This window comes from Balaenoptera acutorostrata, chromosome 4 (assembly GCF_949987535.1).
Source record: "Balaenoptera acutorostrata chromosome 4, mBalAcu1.1, whole genome shotgun sequence".
Taxonomy (NCBI): Eukaryota; Metazoa; Chordata; class Mammalia; order Artiodactyla; family Balaenopteridae; genus Balaenoptera; species Balaenoptera acutorostrata.
In genome coordinates this window covers 77,934,443-77,954,922 of record NC_080067.1, presented here as the reverse complement: position 1 = coordinate 77,954,922, position 20,480 = coordinate 77,934,443, and the positions used below count along the sequence as shown (strand labels likewise).

The following is a 20,480-nucleotide window of genomic DNA, read 5'->3' as shown; positions in this document are numbered from 1 at the left end:
TGGGATCTTAGCTGACCAGGGATTGAACCTGCACCTCCTGAATTGGAAGGCGAAGTCTTAACCACTGGACTGCCAGGGAAGTCCTGAGATAAATTTTTTGAACTGATGCTTTGGCTTTAAAATATAAAGGATTTGGATTCTATTTTATAATAAATCTGTTTTTAATGTAAAGATGTCTACCTAAAATCGTTGTATAAAATCAATTCCAGAAGGACAGATTCACCATGTTTGCCCTGAGGTCTATGGGCCCTGCCCCACCACTCTGCACCCCAGTTGAGAAGGCCCGAGCCATTCACTGGGCACACGAGTCGAGCTGGGCTGCCTGCTCTGGTTAACGCTCAGACTGGTAGTGGGTCCTCCTGGGATTGGGATAATCCACAAGTGGGTAATCAAGAGGTAATGATACAAGCCCCTCCCCCTCCCTCCCTCCGTCCTCTTCCCTCCCCCCAGGGCTCCCCAACAGAGGCCAGTGCGAAACTCCTCAGTGTATGTAGATCCTGTCGGAGATGGCTCCGGGCAAGTGGGTCGTGATCCGCATTCGCAAGTAGTCCATGGGGTGGTAGCGAGTGTAGGGGGTAGCCGGAGGTCAGGGTGTGGGTGACAGCGCTGATGACAGGGGATGTGTCCGTGGAGCCGCTGTTGCAGTAGGTCTCCATCTTCGAGACCCTCTCGTCAAAGTACTTCCTGCCGTAGTCCTTGCGCACCCCCTCAGAAAGCTCGTCCCACATCTTATTGGCGATGGCCTGGATGCGCTCAGCGCCGTAGAGGCTGGTGGTGGCGTTGAAGTTGCCGGGTTCCACCACGCTGACCTTCCCTCCCAGTGGGTGCACCTCGTAGCGCAGGCAGTCAGAGAAAGCCTCCACCCCAAACCTGGTGATGCAGTACGGGGGGGCCGGCCGCGTGGGCCATGCGGCCCAGCCTGCTGCTGACGCTGACCGCGCAGCCTGCGGAGGAAGGCAGCAAAGTCCTGCTCACGGTACAATACCTGCAGAGGGTCTGGGGCCTGGCACGTTTCTGGAGGTCTGGCCAGAATCCGGCCTCCTGGCCCCTGGCAGCTATTTTGCGGCCGGTCAGGCTGGCGCTCCGCCTTCTGAACCAGCCAGGGTCAGGGGGCCCCCTCGTTTATAGTGAAGGCCAGCTCAGGCCCACACATCAGCATCAGCATCTCTGCTATTTCCTGGGTAGCTGGCTGTTCCCAAGCAGGACAGGGGCGGAGGAAAGAGTGGAAAGCAGGCCTACACAGCGGAAGGGCACAGTAAAATGAGCAACACACAACAAGCTCTGTCTCGCCTGCCATGTTCTCCTATTGCCAATAACCCCAAATTGTTATCAGCTGGTTGGGCTCTGTCACCAAGCAGGCAGGGGCAGGGCTCTGAACCTGACTTCAGATCTAAGACATGGGGACAGAGTCTCAGGCACTGGGAGAGAGTGGGGAGCTGGAGAAGCTCTCCCATAGGCCCAGCCTGGGGGTGCTAGGAGCTGACCACAGCCTCTGCCAGCCGTGGGGCAGTGGATGGAGGAGGAGCCATCCAGCCTGCCCGGTAAGCCCAGGCAGACTTGAGACCCACTCGCCCTGGGTGTGCACCCAGGAAGTTAAGGCACAGCCCCACCTGGGCACTGTGAGGAGACACCTTTCAGAAACCTCTATGTTGGAAGTTGCTGAAGGATTGGGGTTTTCTTCCAAAACCCTACAGCTGCTCTCTGGGTTCCTCCCGTCATTGCTGGGACACTGGGATGGAGGGTATGGATCTTCCCCTTTTTGCTGTAATTGTTTGCTACTATAGGGAGAAAATCTGAGTCAGTGATTTCTTAGGTGGTTTGCTTACATTTGGCTACCTAACATGGTTTGGGCGTTTGTTTTGGCAATTTCTAATCTTGATTATTACTATTATTATTTTCACCTACTACCACAATTGTCTCATTGTTTAACTATGGCATAGTAACCCATAGAATGGATATACCAACATTTACTTAACCACACCCCTCTCCATACCTGATGTGTACACACAGCTCTGTGCACAAAGGTGGTTATTTGTCTAGATTAGGTTCCCAGACTGGGATTACAGCTGTAATCTTTTAGTCTTTGGTGCAGACTGCTGACCTCTTACCTGCTCTACTTTCTGAAAATCACACATCTCTTTCTGCCCCCCGGTCCAGGGCACCCCCGCTGGCCACCATCCACGGCCCCATGTGGCCCCTGGGGGTCATGCACTCAGCCAGTGAGGGCAGTGGATGTTGAGTCTGCTGAGACCTATTTCCATTCTGAGCAAAGATGAAAAGGTAGAGCAGGCCCAGGGGGCAGGAAGAAGGTCCCTTTCCAACTCACCTGTGGCCCTCTGGATGAGGGGGAGAAAGGATTTTGTCCCCCGCACTGTGCCCCAGAGGTTTACTTCCGCCACCTCCTTGTAGGTAGGTCTCCATGCTGGTGAACTCCACAACCCCTGAACATTGAGATGCCCGCATTGTTAACCAGGCCCTATAAGCCTGGACAGGAGGGGACAGAACTGCACTCATCACGGGGCTCAGCCTCCGATATCACCCATCAGCCTGCAGGCCATTCCCCTCCTCACTTTCATTCCTTTTCCCCATAACTTGCCAGCTTCTTGTCCAAGGCTCTCGGGACACGTTCTAGAGTCACCCAGGAATGACAGGAGATGGTGAGGCCTAAGCTGCTGGCTGTGACCCTCCCTTCAGTCTCGTGTCCAATTCTCATCTCACTTTTGCCTGCAGCGACTCTCTGACCCATCATGACCCAGACCTCCCCCAGCATGGAGCCCCACCTCACCTCACTCATTTCTACCCTATTCCCTCCAGTCTCATCCCGCTCCCTGCACCTGGGCACCTGTTTATTCATTCCTGCCTCTGAGCCTTCGCTTGTATTCTCCCTCTTGCCAGAAACCAGGGGAACCTCAGGAGTCTTCCAGGCCAAGCCCTCTCTGGAGGACCAGAGAGGGGACGCAGCGTCCAAGGTCACACAGCAAGTTAGAGGCTCAGCCAAGCCTTGATGTCGGGTGGGGGCCCCAGTCCAGCTCCACTCCAAGACCCTCCTAACCACTACTCCATCCTCTGTGAACCATGCACTATTGGCTGGGTGTCATGTGGTGAGCCCCTGGCACCTGGTAAGCTGTTCATCAATATGAACAGTGGACACACCTGGTCTTTGCAGGTAGCAAACACCCCTCAGCTTTGTGTGGTCCCACGGGGCTTAGTACAGGGTCAGAGCAAACATACTCTCTCTGAGTGTACTTGGGTTGACTGTTTCCTGCAAGGCCAGCTAAGGGCCAGATAAGTAGACTCAGAGAACTGGGTGCTAGAAGGATCACTGGAGTCCGTTTAGCCTGACTACTACTCTCACAGCTAGGGAAACAGAGGACCCAAGCGGGAAGCCTGGCCCCGGTGTGACCAGTGAGGCTGAGGCAGAGGCAGAGCTGAACCGGGGGACGGGGCAATGAGGAGGCAGCCCTGTGCCGCAGGGTCCCCTCTGAGCTGTCTTTTGGGTGCAAGGACTGGATGTGCTGGAGCCTCAGGATGGCGGGGCCCTGCCTCTTTGTGGAATCCCTCAGGATTTAGTCTCCCGTGGCCATGAAAGTGCCCCTTGCCAAGGTGTAGCCTCAGGGCAGAGCTGCCTCCTGGGGGCCTCACCCCTGACTGTGGGAACTCTGGCCCTGCTTCACCCCTAGTTAATCATGGAAATGAGTTTGTGTAAATGACAAAGTAATTGGTCTCTAGCTGCTTTCCTTCATGTTACCCAAATTAAAGCCTCGTCAACTGACCTCTGGTGCCTTCTCCTTCAATTATGGAGAATTAAGGTCATTTATTAGAGGAAGGAAATTGCCGCTTAACAAAGCGCTCATGACGCGCTCACCCCCACTCCCCATGGTGGCCAAGCTGAAGCCTCCCCCGCTCAGCTCTCACGGGTGACCTCACGCAGCCACTCCCTGCCCTCCTCCTGCACGCGGACTTTCCCCTGGAAGTCTTTGCCCCACTCCTCTCACCAGCAGGAGCAGGAGGCCTCTCACCAACTGTCAAGGCTGCCACTTCACCCTCCACCTTCCACACCGTCAGCCATCCATCCTCCTCTCTTATGCAACTTCCACTCCTCCCTTGCCCCTGGCTCCCTCCCTCCAACGTTGTACACAGCAGATGCTCAATAAATGTTTGTCAGGTGAATGACTGTCTGTAAATACCATGTCCCCATATCCTAAAGAACTTTTTCATAATCATCCTACCCCCTCACACCACCGTCTTGCTCTCCTTCCCTCCACGGCCAGGCTTCTGAGAACACAAGCTACACTCTCCAGTTTCCCATTTCCCTGCCATTCGGGGTCCCAGTCCCATGCGGCTCCAGGGTGTCCAGGGCGGCCCGTGCTAAGGACGCCTCTCTCATCCCTCACCCCCACCATCTTCGCTGGCCTCAGCCTCTCCCCCTGCACCTGTGTAAAAACCACTTATGGATCCTGACCCTCACTCCTCCCTTCGCATTAATGATACCCAAGCATCTCCTCCATCTTCCCTGACCCCTTTCTTCCACCTGTCCCCCAATGTCCTGTCCTAGTGCACCTCCCCTCAAATGACACTCAATGCTTAGGCAGCCTCATCTTCTTTATGTTCATGGAAACTTCCAGCTGCTTTGTGTTTGGTTCATATGGCACAGTATCACACAACAAAAAGTACATACAGTCCTTTTATCCAGCTAAAAATTAATTACATCTGACACCGATAAGGAATAAAGTTTAACTGAACTTGACCTGTGGAAGCACACTGTTCCTGGATCACAGCTCTGACGACATGATAAGTAGCAGCAGTCTGTGGGTGCAGGAGCTCGCTGGAGTCCTCAGCCAGCATTCTGAATAAACTCACGACGTTCCTGCTGGTCTGAGTGACAGCTGTTTTCCTGCAACAGCCCCATCGCCACCTCCGAGTAACTGTTCCAATGTACCCCTGGGGAGTCATGGCTCTCTCCCAACCCCACCTCCTCCTTCCGACCATCACTTTTACCTGAATGTCCCAAAGGTCCCCAACTCATCCTAACCAACCAACACACCAAGTGCCCAGTGGCCCAAGCCTGCTCCTCTTCCTTGCTAATAGTTTCACTGTCATCTTCAACTCCTCCAGCTCCTTCATTTCTTCCCCATCTAATGAGTCAAGAGTACTATTAATATTACTGAGAAAGATCAAAAGGACAGCTGCCAGGCCCTGAACTAAGCACTTTGCATCCATTAATCACCTGATCCTCAAAAAAAAAAAAAGTACGATAGATACTAAATTGTTCCATATCTGGATGAGGCAACTGAGGCTCAGAGAGGTTAAGCACCTTGCTCAGTGTCACCCAGCTAACCAGTGGACAGGAGGGCATTAGGACCCAGGTCTGTGTGAGGACACAGCCCTTGCACTTAACCCTGTGCTGCTGTTGCCTTCCTTTGCTGCGTCATTAGAATCGGTGCCCTCTTTCCTGTGTCTACAGCATTAGTTTGGGTCCTTGTTGCCTCCCTCCTACGTTGTTGGAGAAGCCCTCTCAGGTCTCCCTGTCACAGTCTCTTTCCTCCTCCTCCATCCTGATCTGACCCCCTCCGGCAGACTCTCCTCCTCGGTCAACCACTTCCTGCTCCTATGCTTCCCTTCCGGAGTGGGGCGTGCGAGGCCTCCTTTCCCATGCTTCTCACCCACTCCCCACCAAGGACTCTGCCCTCTCTGAGCCTGAACAGCCTGCCACTCCTCTGACATCACGGCCCCTCCTGCCTCCGCTGCTTCCTGGCTCCGCTCAGCTCCCCTGCCCCTCGGCCTGAGAGCAGCTTTAGTTGAAATGCCCCTGCCGTGGTCAGATTGACATGTGAGCCTCACAGATGGACAAGCTGAGACCCTCACAGGTGAGGGGACAAGCCCAAGATCACATTTCTAGTAAGAGGCTAAGCCCAGAGTAACTCCAGTCTTCTCACTCCCAGACCAAGAGTGCTCCAGATGTAGGGTCTTCCCTGTCCATGGCATAATGTCTCCAGTGCTATAACTGTTCCTCATAGTTCCCACCATGAAGCCACTGACTTCCACTTGGCTGGTGCCCAACTACAAACTTCTCCTCCCAGCTCATACCCTTTCGGGTGCTCAGCACACTACCAAGTATACAGTAGGCACTCAATAAATGTTTACTCAATGCAAGATAAGGGATGGTTTCAAGATCAGGCCAGGCCCACAGCCTGCTGGTTGGTCTACTCACTTGGCCTTTCCCTGCAGTGGGGAGGAGAGGGCTGGTTACAGGCTCTGGATGTCCTGTCCCTCAGAGGCCTGCTGGGGAGCAAAGGGGCTCATGGCAGGTGGCTCACCAGCTCTAATCTGACAATCCGCTTCATCTCACCACCACGGCTGGCTCCCCTGGCTTTGGCAGCAACTGTTCCACAGAGCCAGGGTGAAAGGCATCAAACTCGCCATCAAAATGTGCCCTCCATGGTGGGGGGCAATGGGGGTGGGGAGAATGCACTTGTCTCCCTGAAGGTTCCTGCTGGGGTCGATGGGTGGAGCATGAGTCAGAGCGGCCACCAGCTTAGGAAAGGCATCTGGTCTGAAAGCTCAGGGAGGGCACCACCTGGAGGTCAAAGACAGTATTGCCTCAGAAGGCGGGAATTTGCACTGTTTTACCAGGAAAAAGACAGTTGGTGGGGGCGGGCAGGAAGGGAGAGAAAGAGGGAGAGAGAGACATGTGCAACCACGTATCTGACAGATTTACTTTCTTTTTCAGACCTAAAAATCTTCACATCTTTCTTCCAAAAAATGCAGTATTGGTTAAGTAAGGTCATGGTGAGTGGTTTAATAACCCTTCCTGAAATGCATCGAGCGGAAAAAAGCAGCAGGGAAAGGTTTGTGTGTCAGGGTGGGGCTGGGGTTTGAGCCCAATCCAAGGGCAGGGGGTGAGTGTTTCCCCCTGCAACCCAGGGTCCTCCCCGCCTTGCCTGGTTAGGCTAACTGGCCAGACTAGTATAGGGAATGGAGGTGACTCTGCCCTGGTGGCAGAGGACAACAAGGACCAGGGTCTGTGTACTCAGGTGCATCCCTTAAGAGGTGCCCAGTTGTTCCAGCTACAGTTGGAAATAAGGGCATCGCCACCTGTCCTGACCTGCTCAGGTTAATGCAATAAGGAAATTGCTTTTTAAAAAACCTGTTATATGACAAAGCTCTATGCAAATTCAGGTATTATTAAACAGGAGAAAAGTGTCATTCACTCAGCAAACATTTCTTGGGCCTCTGTCATGTTCCAGCACTGTGCTAAGAACACAGACACAAAAATAAATAACTCAGCCTCTGTTCTCAAAGAGTCAAGTTTTAGGGAAGGAGGCAGATGGGTAAGTAAACAATACAGGGTGACTTTGCTGTATGAAAGCTTGTGGGAGGTGGGAGGCTGCACAGACGGTGGGGTGGGCAGGGAAGAGCCTCCAAAGGCAGTGCCAGCTGAGGACATTAACCAGAGGGGGCCTGGGGATGGGGCACTTCAGGAGGAGGGGCACTACGGTCCTGCCGTAAGCCACTGCAGGCAGAGCAGAGGAAGTGGTGGGACATGAGGCTGGAGAGGTGGGTAGGGGTCTGCTTGGGGGCAGGGGTGAGCTGCTGCAGGATTTGAATCAACTAGACATCATTTATTGTTTACCGTGCTTCACACTGTGCTAAGCATTTGACATGCATTATCTCATTAGTCCTCACATCCTAAGCAGGTTGTATTACCATATTTCTTGTATTCTATGACACATATTTTTTTCACCATAGGGATGAGCTACGATCGATGTGAAAATTAAACACTGTCAGTCATAATTTAATTGGTAGTGACTTTACTCAGTGGTCTACAGAACAGTGATGCATCTTATGAGAGGAAAGGAGCAGCTGCCAGAGGATGAAGTGATGGAGAAATGCCCACTCTCAGCCGAGGGCTTGCCTGGGCTACATCTGGTACTGAAACAAACATCCCCAGTAAGGCCAGAGCGGGAAGCACGAGGATGGTCAGCATACATCAGCGGTGGAAAGTTCTCTACAGGTTGGGCTGAGTGTCAGTGGTTTGAACCAGGAGGACCCTAACCCCTGGTTCTCCAGGGAGCCTCCCCAGTGGCCCTGGAAGAAGCAGCACGGTGTGGCACCAGGAATGCCAGCCACATCCAGAGTCACCTCTGCACAGAGCAGCCAGGTGTGAGGCTCAGTCCACGCTGAGCCCCCCCTGGTATGCCAGTCTTCCCAAACGACACGGTGTTCCAGCTATGGGGGAGCAGGCAAGCCTGGAGCTCCTGCTGCCGTCCCCACAGAGGGCTCCACCAGAGAAGAGCTCCCTGGATGCCATCTTCAAGTCCAGAGGCTGGAGGGGCTGGTGCCCACAGACACCTCTCTTTCCCACAGACAGCACGTGGACATTAGGAAAACACATATCTTGTTTTAATTCAGTCTTCATATCGTGGTTCCTCAAATGCCCCTTGGGGTAGAGCCCGCGTGGCCTGAGAGTCTCTGAGGGATGCAGATGTCTACTCCCGATAGCGTGGATTCCAGCTGCTATCAAGAGCTGAGTGACGTTTCCTCCTCTGGACTTTGTTAACCCTGCTGCCATCTGGCAGCAGCTCTCGGGCCCCACGCCAGACCTCTCCTGTGCCGCTAGCCAGCATCAAGCCAATGCCCCTGCAGTGCCCGGGGGAAGCCCCTCACTCTAGGCCAGGGTAGCGGCAGGAACGTAAGTTTGGCAGCTTGGCAGCTAAGAGCCTTCTCACAGAGGAAACCGGGGCTTAATCTCACAGCCCACAGCTTCAGGCTCAGCATTCAGGCCCCAGGAGAGAAACCCCACCCTCCTACCTTCTCCTGACGGACCTCCCAGGAGTCCTCATCTGCCTCTGAGCAGCGTGCATGTCTTGCTGTCAGCTTGCCTCCAGCTGTTCAAAGGAAACTTTTCCCAACCCTGCTCAGCCCGCAGCCCGCAGACTATGGCAGTCTGTCCCCCTCTGGATCCACCTGTCCCGGGGCCCAGGCTGCACTGCCCGGGCCACACTGCTTCCCTGGCTCCAGGGTTTCTGTCTTTGTCCATGTCTGTCTTGCTGCTCAGGCACAAGCATTCGGTCCTACTGTGTTGGTGCCTGTGTAACCGGTTTATTGATAAACCCACTTCTTTCACTATCCCTTTCAACTTCCTCTGTAAGCTATTTTACCACCCCTGGATGAAATTTCAGGCAAGTCTTGTAGCTTTTCCACTCATTCTCAGATAACAGAGAACCTCTTTGTTTTGGCAGGGAGTCCAGTTCAGTCTACTAATCAAATAACTCCTGTCCAGTCTGGCTTGAATACCCAAACTCTCAAACTTATATCCAGTTTAGATATCCAGTTTGGGTCTAGAGACTGTCATACAGAGTGAAGTAAGTCAGAAAGAGAAAAACAAATATCGTATATTAACGCATATATGTGGAACCTAGAAAAATGGTACAGATGAACCAGTTTGCAGGGTGGAAATAGAGACACAGATGTAGAGAACAAACGTATGGACACCAAGGGGGGAAAGTGGCGGGGGGGTGGGGGTGGTGGTGTGATGAATTGGGAGATTGGGATTGACATGTATACACTGATATGTATAAAATGGATGACTAATAAGAACCTGCTGTATAAAAAAATAAATAAAATAAAATAAAATTCAAAAAAACACAACAACTTATATCCAGTTTAGAGCCTGCCCTGACCCAGGCCTGGCAGGGCTGTGGGAGGTGGGAGTGGGGTGCCAGGTAGCAGGGCTGGAGGCTGGCCTTCTCACTACTTTCTAGTTCGTCCTCCTCCTATTCCTTAATCTCTGACCCTTCCCGGGCTGGACGCAGGGGTTGGCTAATGAAAGGGCAAGATGTAGTCTTCTGAGGGTGGTGCATTGTTGTCTGCTCTTGGAGCCCTGGGACGGCAGATGCACAGGAGCTGGTCCTCCCTTCTTGGGACACTTTTGTGGTTTCCGCAGAGATCCTTCCACTGGACCATTCCCTCCTCTACCTGGGCATCTCCTCCCTCAGCCTGGGCTTCAGTGGGACACCCTTCTGGCTGAGTCACACACCCTCCTAGAAGTCTCACTGCACAGGTGCCCTTAAGATGATTCCAGGCAGCTCTCCCATTGTCCATATCAAGTCCAGGCGGCAGTGTCCTGCCTGGGTAGAAGGACAGCCCTCTCTCTAGGGGCTCTCTTTGCTCTGCTTCCAGATGAGCCACTCCACCCTCATTTGGGGGCTTTTAGACTTCTTTTGGTAAACACTAACACACCATTTTGTGACCTCCAAACTCCAAGGCACAAAATGTAAGTTCTCCAAGTAAGTTCTCTTGAAGCCCACCTCATTTTAGTTGAGACCAGAAGGAAAATAGCACAGCACCCTAACTACCCTTTCTAACCTTTCAACCTCTTCTACCTCAGTTTATTACAACATCGAGGCAGGTCATGGGCTAATCCCGGCAGAAAGGCTTCACAGTCTCTCAGCATTTATTGTTAGGCGGCCTAGCACCTCAAGGCAGAATGCGAGGACACTCAGCACATATTATATGTGAGCGTCTATCACACGTATTAGAAACATGGTGACAAGAGGAACAAGTCTGGGGTGTTGTAATATAACAGGATGAGCCAGCAAAGGAGACGGAGAAAAACCAAGAGTGCAGGCTGTCCACAAAGTCAAGAAACAAAGTGTTACAAGCGGGAGTGGTTTGTTTGGTCAAAGCTGCTGACAGGTTGCGTATGATAATGGTCTGAGAAGTAGCCAATGGATCTGACAAAATAGGGGCTGCTGGCATCCTTGATAAAAGCCGTATCAGAGGCATTCAGAGCCCCTCCTGGTCTGGTCCTGCCTTCCTTTCTCAGCTTCCTCTTCCTCCACAAAGGGCACTAGGCTTCATCTACCTCAAAGTACCAGTGGTGTCTGGATATGCCACCTCCGCCCATCATGGGGAATTCCTGTTCGTCCTTCCAGATGGTGATGAAATGCCATCTTGGCCCACCAAGCCTTGCCTGCGCTCCCAGAGAGGCAATCTGTTCCTCCTCCGATACAAATCTTCCCACTACCACCCCCATGCTCATTCACACTATGCCCCTCTCACTTACTGGGCTTCAGCCACAGAGGCCTCCTGCTGTTTCTCTAGCCCCCCAGGCACACACCCTCCTTGGGGGTTTTGGCTTGGCCGTCCCCTTTTCCCACATACATCTGCATGACTCGCTCCCTCACTTCTCAGTGAAGTCCTTCTTCCCTCTTTAAAACCGGGCACCCCTTCCACCACATTCACCCTCCATCTTCTTTTCCTGCTTTATTTTCCTCCATAGCTTTTATCATCCCACAGAGAAGCAATTTACTTATTTACCGTATTCCTTGTCTATCTCCTCCCGCCACGTAAACTCCACAGGGCAAGAACCTGTCACTGAACTGGTACATGCTGTAGCTCCAACAGAGAATGTTGTTGGATCATAGCAGGTGCTCAGTAAACATCTTTTGGTGAATAAACAAATAAACAGAGTGGTAGGAGCAAAAGCCCCATCTAACTAGGTTGGGGGAAAAAATGGGGAAAGTAAATGAAAATATCTAGTACAAGAAACCCTCTCGGGGTGCTTTTCTATAAAGGGAAGCAGAGAAATGGGGTGGTAGCACACACAGGAAGTGGAGTTGTGTCGTGGTGTGTGTGTGTGTGCACACGCATGTACATGTGCCAAAATGATCTGGTAGAGAGTGAGGGGTTAATGATGTGGGAGGGTGGAGACACCTATCTGGTGGAGCCAAGTCCTTGAGTTGGCCTGAGGCACTGAGATCTGAAGCACAGGAGGAGGGGTAACTAAATAAGAGCAGACAGAGTGTTTGGCAGATGTAGCCAGACTCTATCATGTGGCTTAACATCTCAGAACCAGCTTGGAAGACTAATCTCCCATTTTCAACTCCTGCAGCACTTTATCCATAGTCCCAAATGGCTCTGACCATTTTCTGGTTTGCATAACTAATTCAGACCTCTAGTGACTTCTGCCCCCTCTAGCTCTTAACCAGAACAGACAGACCATGACACCGTAATAGTCAAGAGGTAGACACCACCAGACATAACCTGACAGTGATCTTGCCTGGTATTCTCCTCAAAGTACGTGTCACTAACTCATAAAATCACCACTGCAGGAGTGGAAGGACCTAAGATCACCCAGTCGGACCCTCTCATTATAAGTAAGAGCAGACTGGGGCTCGGGGAGGGGAAGTGCTTGCCCAGTTCCCAGGTTAGTGGCTGATCTAAGACTAGCACCCAAGGCCCTGACTCCCTCTCGAAAGCTCCTCTGCAGCATTAAGTCCAGGTGTGCTCCCACCTTGTCCCTGGACAGGCCAGCACAATGGCACAGGTGCTGAATATATGAATGAGGAATTTTAAAGGCACAAAATGTTTTGAGGCGTCACGACTCCTGCCAGGACCTGTTAAGGCAGGTCCACATTATACAGAGAACCCAACCTTAAGCACGGCCACACCCATTTCCCCCCAGATCCCTTCACCATTAGAGGGAGTAGGCACTCGTATAGCTTTTGAGGGGAGCACTTTGGCAGATTTGAATAAATTCTAAAATCTGCACACCTTTCCACCTAGCACTTTCACATCTAGAAATTCTTCCTAAGAATTACTAATGAAAGATAGGTGCAAGACTATTCACTGTGGCTTTGTTTATAATAACAAAAGTAAGAAATACAGTGCACAGATGAATTGCAGTTACTTTGGGGCAAGAGACTGAAATGAAAAGACTTCACTTTTTTACACCACATACTTCTGTATTGTTTGAATCTATTAGGAATATGTACTACTTTCATAATGCAAAAGAAGTAAAAATTAAAAGGACAAATAAACTCTTCTCTGATCTAGAAATATGTTCAGACCATGACAATGTAAATTATTTTACTATTTGTACTTGTTTATATTACTGAATTTTTTACATTGAACAGATATTGTTTTATAGATATTAAACCTAGTAAAAAAACAAAATTCCTTCCCAGGGTTCCTACTGCCTTCAAAATAAAGAAAAATGCTTCATCCACTGAGCAGAGACAGCAAGTTGTCCTGAATACCCATTCTTCCCTTCTTCTATAGCAGTAAAACCCCTGACTTAAAGCAGGGTACATATTGTTTCAGAATACCAATTACATTTCCTAGCATCCCTAGCAGTCAGGAAGGCCAAGTGACTAAGCTCTGGCCAATAGAGTGACAGCACGGGTGCCAAATGTGCAACTTCTGGATCATGGCTTTAAAGAACAGTAAAAGAAGCACTCACAGTAAGAGAAATACAAAGTAAAACTATACTGAGATACATTTCTCACCTAACAGATTGGCAAAAATCAAAAGTTTGAAGCACACTCTGCTGGTGAAAGTATGAAGAAACAGGTATTCTCATACATTACTGGTGGGAATATAAAATTACACAACCCCTATGATAGGAAACTGGGGGATATCTTTTAAAATGATGACTTATTTCATTAACCCTTTGACCTAAGAGTAATCTCATTCCTAGGAATTTACCCTAAAGATAAACCTCCAAAAAATATGTGACAAATACATACTCACAAGGTTATTCATTGTGGCATTATTTGTAATTGCAAAATATCGGAAAACAACCTAAATGCTCATGCGTATATAGGAAACCAGTGCAGTGAACTATGGTCCACCACACAATGGAGTACTATGATGCTGTTTAAAAAAAGTGAGGAAGATCTCTGTGAATTCACATGGAGTGGTTTCCAAGATATATTGGTAAGTTTCTTAAGTACAAAAGAGTATACACAGTATGCAAACATTTGTGTAAGAAGGGGGAAATGAAAGAATGGAGTGGAGTAGAAAAAAATAGGAGGTGGGAGAGTAACACTACTTTGAGTTTACCTTTTTATATAATTTTGACTTTAGATGCTTGTTAATGTTTTATATCTTCTAAAATTAAATAAATCAAGAAGAATAGGGGGAACAAAATACAAACAAATGAATCAAACTTTTTCAAATTAATAATAATAATAATTAATCCAAGTAACTTTAAACACAGTGCTTTGTATACCTTTGGTCAATAGGTAAAAAACACTTTAAAGAAATCTTAAGCTCTCCTGTGGTGGCCACGGTAGACTTCCTTTCAGGACAACCTGCTGTGGGAGCAGCTGACAGAAGGTCTCCAGCTGCCGCAACTTCAGATCCACTGCGGCATGAATGCCATGGCCATGGCCATATGTGCCTGAGTTACTCTCAGCCAATGGCCAAGCATGACAAAACTACAGGGCCATTCCTGCCTAAGGCAGGTCTCCTCTAACAAATAACCTTTGCTGGGGACGTCCCCATCGTCCCAGCCGAGACTCTCAGACTGAACTGCAGTCTGACCTGTGCCTACCTATTCCTCTTTTCACAGACCTGCATTGCAGTCTAAAGGACTGACCTGACTTTTCCTGCCCTCTGCCCTTTAGCCATTACAGGCATTCCCTAAATCAAGCTCTTGTACATCGAATCCTATTGCAGCACCTGCTTCTTGCAGGATCTGGCCTGACACAACAACTTAGTAGCTTTGCTGTTTGTAATGGTATGAATGTAGCAATTCTGAAGCATTTGTGTATATATTGTAGGATTAACTAAATTAGTAAATATATCAATATAGTTGGGAATCAGCATGCTAACTGCAGGAAAAGAAGAAACAAATATGGAATGAGGGAAGCAGGAAGAATGCTGTTGTGTTGAATTGGAATAGGTCAGTATAACCTCATGAACTCTGTGTGTGTGATATTTATAGGAAATGTATACAGGAGATAGATATAAATAGATATAGTGTGGGTATATGTATATATGTGGGTATGATTATATATACGTCTTCTAGCTTCGTCCGCTGAGGAGATCAAGGAGCAGCAATGCCCCATTAGCAATGAGAACATCTAATGCCCAGATGTTGGTGTCTAAATTCCATTAAAAGGAACCAGGTAAAAACACATGTCTACACAGAGACATGTATGTGAATGTTCATAGCGGCATTAGTCACAATGACCAAAAATCCAAACATTTTTATCCAAATATCTATCAACTAGTGAATTTTTTAACGTAGCATATCCATACAATAAAATACCAACCAGTAGTAAAAAGGAATGAACTACTGATACATTATACAATATGGATGAATCTCAAACACATTATGCTAAGTAAAATAAACCTGGCACATAAGACTACACATTGTATAATTCCATTTATTTGAATAGTCCAGAAAGGCAAATTTAAAGAGGCAGAAATCAGTGGCTACCTAGAACTAGAGGTAGGTGTGGGTAGGTATGCAAATGAACAAGAGGGAAATTTTTGAAAGTTGGAAATGTTCTAAAAATGGATTGTGGTAAATGTTGCAGAACTTGCTAAATTAGGGGAACTGTCTCCTAATTACTTATGCAGCTTCATGTCCCAATGCTTCCTTTCATGCATCCTAAATTCCACTTTATGAGTCCCAGTGGAGCCTCATACTTCCAAGCCTATGGTTAGGTTACCCCTTCTGTCTGACAGGTCATTCCTCCCAGTCTCCACCTATGACAGCATTATTCATTCTCCATGGCCCAGAACAAATGTCACCCCTTTTGTCATGCCAGAGTCAATCCCTTCCTTCTGTGCATTCTCATTAAACATTCTTTGCACAACCCTGAGAACACTCTCCACTGTAATTCTTCCAGCTGTGTCTGTGCATGGCTGTCCCATCACCACTGGAAAATGCTCCTTGGGGACAGGGATCAGGTCTTACTCTTCTTCAGCACCTAGCAAAGTGTCAGGCACATCATTAGCATTTGGCAAATGAATGAATGAATGAATGAATGAAGCTATGAAGAACAAGAGACACTGAAGTGAATGGAAAAGATATCAGCTGTTGTAAGCAACAGATGAGCCAGTTGTTGGGAAGGCAATTAAAAAACAACTACAAACACTGGCCCAGGTTCTGGGCAGTACTGATATTAAATACTCAGCTTGAAGTAAGATTCTGGGAAGATGGCAGACTAGGAACCACCAGGAATCTGTCTCCCCACCTAGACAATAAGCGCACTGGCAGAATCTGTCTAATGTAACTATTTTGGAATTCTAGAATCTGTCGAAGGCTTGCAACTTCCAGGAGACTGTATGGATAGTAAATTGCGGTTGATTTTGGCCAATCTAACCACTTCTATTCAACATATTACTGGAAGTTGTAGGCAGAGCAATTAGGCAAGAAAAAGAAATGAAAGATATCCAAACTGGAAAGGAAGAAGTAAAACTATCTGCTTGCAGATGATATGATCTTACATGTAGAAAACCCTAAAGATTCCACAAAAGTAAAACCCTGTTAGAAATAGCAAGTGAATTCAGCACAGTAGCAGGATAAAAGTCAACACACAAAAATCAGGCACATTTCTACCCACAAACAATGAACAATCTGAAAAGGAAATGACAAAAACAATTCCATTGACAATAGCATCAAAAAAGAATAAAATACTTAGGAATTAGCTTAACCAAGAAGGCGAAAGACTTGCACAATGAAAACCACAAAACATTTCTGAAAGAAATTAAAGATGAAAGAAATAAATGGAAACACATCCTATGTTCATGGATCGGATGACTTAATACTGTTAAAATGTCAATACTACCCAAAGCAATCCACGGATTTAATCCAATACCTGTCAAAATCTTAATGATGTTTTTTTAGAGAAAGAGAAACCTATCCTAAAATTCATATGGAATCTCAAGGGACTCCAAATAGCCAAAACAAACTTGAGAAAGAAGAACAAAACTGGAGGACTCAGACTTATTGATTTCAAAACTTACTACAAAGCTACAGTAATCAAAATAGTCTAGTACTGGCATAAAGACAAACCAATGGAATAGAATTGAGAGCCCAGAAATAAACCCTCATATATATGGTCAAATGATTTTTGACAAGTGTACCTTGACCACTCATTGGGGAAAGGACAGTCTTTTCAACAAGTGGTGCTGGGAAAACTGGATATCCACATGTAAAAGAATGAAGTTGGACCTTTACCTAATACCACACACAAAAATTAACTCAAAATGGATCAAGAACCTATATGTAAGACCAAAACAATAAAACTCTTAGAAGAAACATAGGGCAAAAGCTTCATGACATTGGATTTGGCAATGATTTCTTGGATATGACACCAAAGGCACAAGTAACAAAATTAAAAATAGGCAAATTAGACTTCATAAAAATTTTTTAATTTTGTATATCATAGACACTATCCCCAGAGTAAAAAGGCAACCCACAGAGTGGGAGAAAATATTTGCAAATCACATATCTGATAAGGATTTAATATCCAGAATATATAGAGAACTCCTAAAACTCAAGAAACAACAAAAACATACCATTAAAAAATGGGCAAAGGACTTCAATAGACATTTCTCCAAGGAAGATATATGAATGGCCCGTAAGCACATGAAAAGATTCTCAACATCAAAAATTATGAGGGAAACACAAATCAGAACTACAATGAGATATCACCTCACACCCATTATGATGACTATTATCAGAAAAAAAACCAGAAAACAACAAGTATTGGCAAGGATATAGAGAAATTGGAACCCTTGTGCACTGCTGGTAGGAATGTAAAATGGTACAATCACTGTAGAAAACAGTGTGGCAGTTCCTCAGACAATTTAAGATAAAATCATCATATGATCCAGTAATTCTACTTGTGGGTATATACCCCAAAGAATCGAAAGCAGGATCTTGAAGAGATATTTGTACACCCATGTTCATAACAGCATTATTCACAATAGCCAAAATGTAGAAGAAACCCAAATGTCCATTGACAGATGAATGGATAAACAATATACGGCATATACACACAGTGGAATATTACTCAGCCTTGAAAAGGAAGGAAATTCTGTAATATGCTACAGCATGGATGAACCTTGAGGACGTTATGCTGGATGAAGTAAGCCAGTCACAAAAAGACAAACACTGCACGAGTCCACTTATATTAGGTACTTAGAGTAGTCAAATTCATAAAGACAGAAATTGTAATGGTGGTTGCCAGGGACTGGAGGGGAGGGGAGAATGGGCAGTTATTGTTTATATTAGGTATAGACTTTCAGTTTTGCAAGATGAAAAGTGTTATGGGGATGGATAGAGGTGATGGTTGTACAACAATATGAATATATTTAATACCACTGAACTGTACACTTAAAAGTGGTTAAGATGGCAAATTTTATTTTATGTGTATTTGATTGCAATTTTAAAACCCTACCAAACAATAACTATGTATAAAGGGACAATGATTATGAAGATGACCCATCTCTTACCTTCATCAAGTAGCCAGCAAATACAAGGAAGCCTTCTGAATGCAGATGCTTGGCCAAGGAGAACCCAAATCCAGAGTCAAAGCCTGTAACCAAGACAGCTTTGCTGCCAACCTGTTTTAAAAGGTCAGACCCCACGTTAGGAACCCAGGATCCTGAGGGCTGAATGACCAGGCCTCCTCTGGGCAGTAAAAATTAGGACTTCCTGAGTGGGCCAGGCCTGGCCCTCCCCACTTGTCTCTTGCTGTTTGGAGAAGCATCCTGGTTTAGTAGAAATGCTTGGACTCAGAATCAAGAGACCAGGTTCTAACCCAGACTCTACCACCAACTAGCAATATTGCTTGGGGAAGTTACCTCCTCTTTCTGGACCTCAGTTTCCTCATCTACAATCACCATCATCACCATCACCATCATCACTGTCATCTTCATCGTCAAGTACTGAGTACCTACCATGGGCAAGGCACTGTGCATGCATTATTTTAATTCTCACAATAACTCCATATAATAAGTATGATTATTATATCACGTTACAAGTGAGGAAATAGACATTTTTAAATGGCCAACATAATTAGCGATAGAGCTGGAACTGAAAGAAGGACTGAGAGATTTCGGAGTCTAAACTCTTAACCCCTAACTTCATTTGATGGGGCAGGGGTTGTTCAGCGAGTGAGAGAGTGGCCCTGAGTGCCCTGGAAGCACTGAAGCCCTTACTCTGAGGGTGGGTCAGGGCCTGGGAGCCCAGGGAGGAGGGCTCTGACCACCTGGCTGGCTTCCAGGTAGCCGGGCTGCCACTCACCGGGTTCACCGAAGCAGCGTAAGTCCGACGGTCAACAGGAACAAAGGAGGCAGAGTGAAACAGCAGCGAGCCTCTGCGAGAGGAAAGAAGGCCATGAGCAGAGGCTGTGGTCACACCAGACCTTGTTCTGGGGTGGAAGCAACTCAACAGGCCCTCAGGCACCAGTACCCACCCTACTCACTACTCCCACCCCAAACTCCTGAGGACAACCTGCTGGTACCACTGAGGAGGAGGGCCTGTTTCCTCCAGGTTACTTGTCTGGGACAAAGTGGGCCAGCAGTTGCAGTGGACATTTTTGCCACTGTGTAGGAAGAGCCTTTCAGTGATAGACCTCTGTTAACAAAGCCTTCTGCAAATGCAACGTCTTAACCCTTAGGTTTTACATGGCTTCCTGATAGTTTTTTATTTTGAAATAATTCTAGATTCACATGAAGTTAAGAAGTAATACAGAGAGACGCCCTGTACCTTTTACCCAATTTCCCCTAATGATAACATCTTGCAAAACTCTAGTACAATATCACAACCAGGATATTGACATATGCAGTGAAAATACAGAACAGTTCCATCACCACAAGGATCCTTTGTGTTATCCTTTTATAGCCACACCCACTCCCACATCCTCTTTAACCACTAATCTGTTCTCCACCTCTATAGTTCTGTCATTTCAAGAATGGAGTCATAGAATATTAACCTTTTGGGACTGGCTTTTTTCAGGCAACATAATTCCCTAGAGATTCATCCGATTGTCTATTGTCGCATGTATCAATAATTTGTTCCTTTTTATTGCTAAATTGTATTCTATGGTATCCTGTACCACAGTTCGTTTAACCATTCGACTATTGAAGGTCATCTGGGTTGCTTCCAATTTAGGGCTATTACAAATAAAGCTTCCAGGAACATTCCTGTACAGGTTTTGTGTGAACCTGTTTTTCTCTTGGGTAAATGCCCAGAAGAGCAATTGCTGGGTCATATGGTAGTTGCATGTTTAGTTTTTTAAGAAACTTTTAAACTGTTTTCCAGAGTGGCTGTAGCATTCTACATTCCCAGCAGTGATGTATGAGATCCAGTCTCCCCATATCCTTGCCAGCATTTGGTGGTATCACTATTTTTTATTTTAACCATGCTGGTAACTGTGTAAAGATATCCACTGTGGTCTTAATTTGCATTTCTCTGATGGCTAATGATGTTGAAAATCTTTTCATGTACTTATTTGCCATCACTATATCCCCTTCGATTAAAATCTTTTTGTCCTTTGTGCATATTCTATTGTAATTGGAGTGTTTGTTCTTTCACTATTGAGTTTTGAGAGTTCTTTGTATGTTCTAGATGCTAGTCCTTTGTTGCATACGTGGTATGCAAATATTTTCTCCTAGTGTATAACTTGTCTTTTCATCCTCTTAACAGGATCTTTACGTAGAGAAACAGT

General features: G+C 47.1%; 1 protein-coding gene across 1 annotated transcript in view; it reads right to left on the bottom strand.

Annotated features, from left to right (window-relative positions):
• Positions 1-468: 468 nt before the first annotated feature.
• The window catches only part of BDH1 (3-hydroxybutyrate dehydrogenase 1), a 34,095-nt gene continuing 14,083 nt past the window's right edge, over positions 469-20,480 (bottom strand). Inside the window, 9 exon segments of the mRNA XM_057544925.1 lie at positions 469-580; positions 582-893; positions 895-944; positions 2,327-2,414; positions 2,416-2,442; positions 2,444-2,484; positions 15,716-15,728; positions 18,262-18,372; positions 19,055-19,127. Coding sequence (XP_057400908.1) covers positions 482-580; positions 582-893; positions 895-944; positions 2,327-2,414; positions 2,416-2,442; positions 2,444-2,484; positions 15,716-15,728; positions 18,262-18,372; positions 19,055-19,127 — 814 coding nt within the window. The 3' untranslated portion in view covers positions 469-481.